We start from the raw sequence: 8,660 nt of genomic DNA, 5'->3' as shown, positions 1-8,660 counted from the left end.
CATCGTTGGATAGAGAATTGAAAAGTCGATTCAGTCGTAACAACATGAGTGAGGAAATTCGAGTAGTTTTGACACAGAAAGCGAAATTTGAATATTCGACACTTAGGTTCAAGATTATGCCAAAACTTCATGTTTTCCGTCCCCTTTTTGCTCACATCTCGGAGGCATAATGAGCGAGAACGCTCATTTGTACATCATTCTAGACAGAAATAAATGGCCTTTTCAGAAAGTGAACCATGGATGGGGAATTGTTGGCAGTTTTCTCAAAAAATGCTTGAATTTAAGAAGTTTTAGATTTGCGTGGTTTTTTTTTAGTCGCAAAATCCACTTGAACATAACGCTGCTATTTTCCAAGTTTCTCAAGAACGATTCGAGCCAGAGAATTCGGCATCGTTGGATAGATAATTGAATGGGGGGGTTAAGGCCCCCATGCCCCCCCCCTGGATCCGCCCTTGGTCGACACGATGTCTCAAACTTGAAAAGTCGCGTTTCGGGCCGTCTCGATGTGTTACACTTGACAAGTTGCGTTTACCGCAGTGACGAAGTGTCAAACTTGACAAATCGCGTTTTGGGCCGTCTCGATGTGTCACACTTGACAAGTTGCATTTGCTGCAGTGACGATGTCTCAAGCTTGACAAAACACGCTTTGTTTCGTCCCGATGTGTCAAACTTGACAAATCGCGTTTTGGGTCGTCCCGATATGTCAATTGCGATTGGTGCCAGCATAGTGCCGATATAACTTTCATCTCTCTTCTCTATCGATGCCGGTTTTCTTGAACGAAGTTAATCATGTTTGACGCAAGTGAACGCTTTGCGGTAGTCGATAAAACAAGCTTAGACCTTAGCATGCATCCACCTTTGCGTCAACCCGTTCAAGGCGAAAAGGGCTTCGCGCGTTCCAAGACCCTTTTTAAACCCAACTTGACTCCTGTTCACTCGATGTCACATTTTTGGTAGATTTTCCAGTTTTTCTATTTATGGCTTTGTGTTCTGTAGGCGCCGCTTTACTCGGGATTTCGGAAGTCATCCACTCCTTTCTCTTCTCATTTTCCTTTCTGTCTTCAATTCGGTGACACTGGCCGCTGTCACGGTGACACTGGCCGCTGTCACGGTGACATTGAATGACATTCTATGCCATCTAATGACATTCAACTGTTCAGATACTGACACTGTTGTGGACGTCATTGTCATCATCATCATGCCATTAATGTCACTCGTGCTACGTCCCTGTCAGGATCCTTCACGTCAACGTCTTTCCGATCCTGTTTGAAGAATTAATCGACAAACAACCGCAATTGGTGCACTTTGCCAATTAAGCGCTGGCCGCTGAAGGCTGATGTGAATTAATCTGGCATCGGGCCACTTTGAGCGGCTTACGAGTCGGCAGGTTTCACTGCTAAAACCAAAAGTGCGCGCCAGCCACACGCCAATCAATGGTTCCATTCTGTGCAAGCCACCTCGATTGTTAATGCAAATATGCAAATAGACTTCGGGCTTTTAGAACAACACGCGATTCTCCTTCCAGCCAACTAACGGTGCCTCAACTAATGGTGAATCATTCGGAATCGGCTGATTAAGGAAAGTTGTTGGGTCCGAGCTGGAGCTCCCTTAAGTCGTCTGGATCGCAGCAGTGAAAAGAAAGCGAAAAAAATCGAAAGTCCGTGGATGTTGGTCGGACTATTGACCAGGATCTGCAGGCGGTGAAAGTCCTTGCTGACGAATAGAATCGATTTGGGAGTGGAACCGTCATTGGTTCAAATATTAGCTTGGCCAGTGTTTTTTTTTCGCGTCAATTAACTCGATAATCTTTTGATACACTTGGACTGTTGGACTCGGGGAAATTTACGACTCAAGCCGGCAATAAATCAAGCGAACAATCGTTGTCTGGGGGGCTTACCGGTGAGCACAACAGCTGCTGGAGACGCTCCTGAGCATTCTGGCCCTTCTTCGGCCTGATCAGCAGGTATATTTGGGCCACGCCCGGACAACTCCTGAGCAGCTTTTCTAGGAGCACCTGGAAGGGCCAAAGGTTTAGTTTAGGTTCGAGGCGGAAAACTCTTCGGATGCCCCACCTTGCCCATAAACCCGGTGCCGCCCGTAATGAAGACGGTTTTCCCATTGTAGAAGTTAGCGACAGAGCCATGGGTGGCCATCATCGGCCCATTGGAGTGAAGAGCGGCCATGGGGGGGATGATAGACGCGCCGCTGCTGCTGCTGCTGGATGGAAACTCTTGGATCACCATATAGAAGACTGGATTAATCTAGGGACAGAACACAGTCGATTCAAGTGGCTTTGCGCCCATTAAAATTGATGGAAGTTCTATTTTCAGTACAGTGTGGTTGAACTTTCCCCGATACGATGGCTGTTTAATTTTTCAGGTACATGCGGGAGTTCACGACACCTCGGCATTACAGCTAGAGTTTCACTTTTAAGACGTTTTTGCGGTGCGCCACTGGTCAACTCCAAAATCTACAAAGCAATGACTATTCTGTTTGGAAACTTGTATCTGCGATGGTCAATGGGAGACTATTCCGACCCAACTATCAACAAATGCAACTGCAAAAATTCGCCAAAAATTCACGAAAAGCGCTAAGAAAGCGACATTTTGGCAAACACTACTTCAAAGTGTGCTGATCCACTGCCCTAAGCAGCATTTCTCCAACTGGACCGGTTTTCCAGAAATAAATTTTCGAAAATCGCACGGCAAATCGAGTCCGGTTTTGGGCCGCCCATGCAGGCTAATGCGGGAAAATGTGCCAAAAATCAACTAAAAGCTTCACGACCACTGCATTTTCCCCGTGAATAGACAACATTGTGCTTTATTCAGTGAAACTGTCTTTGATAAATAAATTTTCGAGCAATTTCCCTTCAAAGCCATGCAAGCGCTGAAAGTTCTCGCATTTGATGCACAAAATGGTTAAAAACTCGCCAAAAATCACCAAAAACAACAATTGCAGCGAAATCCAAAGCCGTGATCAGCATTTCCAATACTGTCAGCGAAATTTCTCAATCTGGGCCAGTTTTCGAGAAATAAGCTTGCAAAACCATTCGGCTCCATGCAACCAAATGTGTAAAAAATTGCCAAAAATCAAGGAAAAGTTCAAACAAATTGCAAACTTTGGCAACAGTAGAAGAAGGTGCGCTTTACCGAATTCCGTCAGCGAAATTTCTCCATCGGGGCCAGTTTTCGAGAAATAAATTTGCAAAAATCAGTTTCTGAGATAATTTTTTCAACAATCCCGTTGCGCCGCAAAATCCACGGATGCAACGCAATGTTTAAAAATTCACCACAAATCGCGGAAATGTGCAATTGAAGCGAAAGTTTCGTAAACAACAGAAAAAAGTGCGCGTTATCCAACGCCGGAACCAAAATCTCCCAGTGGGCGCTGGTTTTCAAGAAATAAATTTTTGAACTTTACCACAAACTACTCCACGTGGAAGTCACCAATGCAACCAAATGTGTAAAAAATCGCCAAAAATCAAAGAAAAGTTTAAACAAATCGCAAACTTTGGCAACAGTAGAAGAAGGTACGCTTTATCGAATACCATCAGCGAAATTTCTCCATCGGGGCCAGTTTTCGAGAAATAAATTTGCAAAAATCAGCTTGCAAAACCATTCCGCCACGAAGCCAGTCATCATGCAGCCGTCAGGGTAACAATGCGTCAAAATTTAACAAAAAATGCAATAAACGCGAATTTTTTTTTAAGCCAGAGAATAAAGTGTTCTTCATCCAGTCCACCAACCCAAACTAACCCAAACTGGAAGAGTTTCTGAGAAATATTTTTTTTAACAATCCCATTGCGCCGCAAAGTCCACTGGATGCATCGCAACGTTTAAAAATTTACCACAAATCGCCGAAATGTGCAATTGAAGCAAAAGTTTCGAAAACAACAGAAAAAAGTGCGCGTTATCCAACGCCGAAACCGAAATCTCCCAATGGGCGCTGGTTTTCCAGAAATAAATTTTTGAACTTTACCCCAAACTACTCCACGCGGAAGTCACCAATGCAACCAAATGTGTAAAAAATCGCCAAAAATCAAGAAAAAGCTCAAACAAATCGCAAACTTTGGCAACAGTAGAAGACGGTGCGCTTTATCGAATACCGTCCACAGGATTTCTCTATCTGGGCCAGTTTTTGAGAAATAAATTAGTGAAAATCGTCATCAGTCGATAGATGAACGGAAAACGTTGCTGTTGTTTTTCTATAAAGCGCTAGCAGATACGGAGAAGCACCCAAAAACCGAAAAGCTGCTAAACAAATAACGATTTTCCGTTTTAAAGCCTAGCAGTGTCGCATAGCAAAAAAGTACTGGGAAAATGGCACAATTAAACCTCCACCGGCACGTTCAAGAATTCTTTCGAGCTTACCATCAGGACTTTACTGTGTCTGATTAAAGCACTTACCTTTACGTGGTCAGTCTTGCTTCTTTTTCCCAGTGTCCGACATCTATTCAAAATCGGCGGAAATCCAACAGGTCCAAGTCCGGTCGAGCGGAAGGCGACTAATTTCGGCTGGAAAGCGGCGGTTCTACGGGTTCAGGGTTCTAATTGGGACCGGTTCTCTCTGGTTCTGTGGAAGAATTACGCTCTTTCCGGTACAGCCAGCTGGGCCCAATCAATTCTCATCGTGCGTTTACCTAAAAGTACCACGGATCAGTCAATCGGACCGAGACTGAGTCACTTTGGCAGGCGGGACTTTAAGGGCGGGTTTCGACTGAATCGGATCACCTTTGAGGGTGTTCGAACAGGCACAGGAACCGACGTACAAATGACTCAAAATTTGCATAACAGCCGATCTAAAGTGCGGCCTTTCGAATCCTTGACCGAGACCTAGCGGTTGTTGGGCGGCAAAAAATCAACTTTTACCTCACTGAGAGAAGGGCGCGAGAGAAAAAAATTGATAAATAGTCAGCGCAAATCAAAGGAGCGTGTCTCGATTGCCCCAATCACTGCCAACAATAATCAGGTGTTTATCGATGAGTAATTACCGATAAATATTCAATAGGCGGTTACATGGTCTCATGCTATTCCTCAATAAACTGGGCTCGAGCACTGAGTTCACTCACAAAACGCGGAAGAATTGAAGATGAGTACCAATACGCACCAAGAGCGTCGACTTCTAACTGGCCTTGTCCAAGAACTAGAGGTTCCGTTCGAGCACCATCGGTATTCCACGGACGTAGCTGAAATTTCTTCAGTTGTTGCTTTCTTGGGTCAGTGGGGTAAGCGAAAGAGTGAAGAACTGGGTCAATAGCGGTTACGGCGTTTCGGGCCCATTGCAGGGTCAATGTCTTCTTCAGGTGTGGAGGGCGAAGTCCAATGGGAACCTCCAGCTCAGCTCAAAGCGCACTGATTGACTGGCCCAAACCTTGGCCGGCCAATAGCAAACAAAAAACAAAATACTCCAAACAACTGGAGGACTTTGCTAAACAATTGCCAAAGCACTATTGTGCAGTTGAACACGTCCAGCACAAATAATATTTTGAACTAAAAAAAATGCTACAAACCCCCCGATTTTCCAGCAGCTTTTTGCCACCTTTGCCTGCACACAGCTGAAGAAAACTGATCGGCTCCGGACGGAGACGCCGATTTTTTAAAGCCAATTTACCATTGACAACTTATTAAATTCGAACTCTAATTACAGTAATGCAGGTTCAGCGATTATTCGTTCAACGGACACACTTATAACAATTAAGCAGTCAAAAGTGCCATTTGGAAAATATTTAAATGTGTATTTTTCCGCATTTGATTGCCTAATGGCAAACTGTTGGACTGGACTCAACGAATGGCATCTCAATAGGAGGAACAATAAAAGGTCCAGTTTATGTTCGTGGTCACATTAACGGCTGTTCTGCTAATTTATTTGCGGTTTCCTTCAAACAGTCAAGTTCAGGGAAACGGCATAAAAGCGAGTAAATATGGAACGCACCACTTGCGCTTTTACTAATAGAGGCTTATGCATCCGCATGTGTTTAAATTCGCCCAAAATCCGTCAACCGCCCAATTGCAGTGAAACTTTCGGTGCTAATAGAGAAAAGTGCATTTTATCCAGGACAGCATCAAGCATTTCTTTAGCTCGCTTAGTTTTCGAACAGTTATTTTTCAAAATCACCGTGCTTAGCCGTTCAAATACAAGACCAACTTTGAAGCCCACAAATTCCCCAAAAATCAAGGAAAAGCGCAATGCAAGCCACATTTTCCGGAACAATAAGACTAAGGTCTGGTTTATGAAGTGTGGCAGTCAAAGTATCTGCAACTCGAGCAGTTTAGAAATAAATAATTTTTGAAAATAGCGTCGCCGTTGCAAAAAGATGCCGCATGGCAAGTTTGAAAATTCTTCAAAAATCAGCAAAAGTCCCAATGCGAACGAAATTTTCAGCAACAATACAAGAAGGTGTGATTTACTGAGCAGCCTGGGCAAAACTTCCGTAGCTCTCCTACTTTTCGAGAAATTAATTTTTCAAAAGCCTCTTGCTTAGCCATTCAAGTACAAGACCAACTATGCCGACCTAAGCTTAAAAATTTGTCAAAAATCACGCAAAAGCGCAATGAAAGCCAGATTTTCGCCCACAATAGAAGAGAGTCTGGTTTATAGAGTATGGCAGTCAAAGTTTCTCCAGCTGGAGCAGTTCAGAAAAGAAATATTTTTGAAAATCGCTTTGCTCAGCCATTCCAAAAAGTGGTCACCTAGGCAGACGCAAGTTTAAAAATTCTTAAAAAATCAGCGAAAATCCCAATGTGAACGAAATTTTCGGCAACAATAGAAGAAAGTGTGGTTTACTGAGCAGCAGAGCCAAAACTTCTCTAACCGGGCCAGCTTTGGAAAAATTAATTGTTGAAAATCACGTTGTTTTGCTATTACAATTCTAGCGCGCCTATGCAGCGGTAAGACTAAAAATTTCTCAAAAATCACGACAAAGCGTAATGAAACTAGATTTTTTGGCAGCAATAGCCAACAGTATCCTTTATTCAGTACCGTAACAGGCATTTTCATAAATGCGCTAGTTTTAGGAAAATTAATTTGTGAATTTCGCGTCGCCCAAATATTTTATTACGAGGCTACCTACGCAGTGCAACATAGAAAAAATCGCCAAAAATCAACAGAAAACGAAATTATGGCCAAAATATTGGTGATGGAAAGGAAACGAATGCCCTATCGAGGCCGGAAGCAAAATTTTTCAAACTGGGCCAGCTAACGACAAAAAAACAAATTGAAAATCCCCTTGCAAAGCCGGAAAACTACCAACTCGACCACCCATGCAGCAGTAACAAAAAAAAATCTCCAAAAATCAATAAAACTCCCAACAAAAGGGCAAATTTGGGCACGAATAGAAGAAAGTCCGCTTTGTCCAAAACCATAGCCACCATTTCCATAGCTGAGTCAGTTTTTGAGAAATTAATAATTGAAAATCACTTTGCCAAACTCATTTCCTTATGAGGCCACTTATGCAGTGCAATGTTTAAAAATACGCCACAAATCGCCCTATGGTGCAACTGCGATGAAATTTTCAGAAACTATAGGAAAAAGTGCGCTTGATCCAGTGCCGCAACAGACATTTTGGCAACAGCAACAGTTTTCGAGTGAGAAATTTTTGAAACAATGAAAAGTGCAATTACAACAACGTTGCACAATGAAATTTGATCTCAACACTCATATAAATACGTCACTCACTAATACGAATGAATGTCTCAGTGAGTTAAATTGGCTATGAAAACCCCATACATTAAGGAGGATTCATGAGGCAGATGAAACAAAACGTTTCTCTCTTCTCAGTTGCAGACATCTTCAGGTCATGGTCGCCCATGAAATGCAGAGGTTTCCGGCCAGTGTAACAAACCTTGTAAACTGAACCTAATTAATATCATATCTTAGATGATTAACAGTGCATAATCCATATGTACTGGATGATTCATGGAATTACTATTCTCAAAACACCCCAATGTTTGAGGTTATAAAATGTCAAACTGACGTCTAAGGCGAATCAAAATGACCTTGACGGTTGCCGTAATTAGCCGAAGCACCTGACACGTGACCGCTAATGGGCACGACCACGCACGAAAGGTCTGCGGTGAGTTTTTTTCAATTTAGCGAATGGGCGAAAATTGATGTACCTTTTTTGGAATCCCGCAAAATTGCCAAACGCACTCAAACAATTCACATCGATTTCTGGCTTAAAACTGCGCTCGCTGGGTATTCACCAAATTGCGGTCGCACAATCGAACGGAAAATGCCATAAAACAAGCGTAATGCTGGCAAATATTCGCTCTTTATCTTATCGGGCATTAGTTCGTTTATTTATTGAAGGTTTCCAATGTTTAAATAAATAACTCGAATTCCCGTTATCCTGAATCAGCTGAAGGCTGCACCTATGTGACAGCCACCAATTATGCCAGTTTGCAGGTTAGGATTATCCAGAGTCCAGGCATAGTTACATAAAACCACTGTCCATTCGGATACGATTTACAATAAACGATCGAGGGGGTCAATCTATGGACACCCGTCCCCACCAGGACGGCCTGCCAGGCCATTCGAAAGCGATTCGGTCTTACCTTGGACGCCAGTCTGGACCGGCTGAATGCGGGCTTGCCGAAAAAAGCGGCGATCCGGACGAAATTAACACAAAACTGATTTTATCTCGGGCGCGGGGCTCGCGCACG

At 43.2% G+C, this 8,660-nt stretch overlaps 1 protein-coding gene across 1 annotated transcript; it reads right to left on the bottom strand.

The window, feature by feature from the left end:
• Window positions 1–1,897: 1,897 nt before the first annotated feature.
• Window positions 1,898–8,541, bottom strand: LOC109542934 (putative fatty acyl-CoA reductase CG5065; the record flags this gene model as incomplete). Its single annotated transcript, XM_048665862.1, is given in 4 exon segments — window positions 1,898–2,014; window positions 2,073–2,261; window positions 4,407–4,639; window positions 8,115–8,541. Coding segments are annotated over 2 exon segments (288 nt in total), but the record flags the coding sequence as incomplete, so codon positions are not given.
• Between the last annotated feature and the right edge of the window lie 119 nt (window positions 8,542–8,660).

This window comes from Dendroctonus ponderosae, unplaced genomic scaffold (assembly GCF_020466585.1).
Source record: "Dendroctonus ponderosae isolate FM_Combo_2020 unplaced genomic scaffold, Dpon_F_20191213v2 Dpon_F_20191213_4, whole genome shotgun sequence".
Classification (NCBI taxonomy): Eukaryota; Metazoa; Arthropoda; class Insecta; order Coleoptera; family Curculionidae; genus Dendroctonus; species Dendroctonus ponderosae.
The sequence above is the reverse complement of the archived record's forward strand: the minus strand, read 5'-3'. Positions and strand labels throughout refer to the sequence as shown.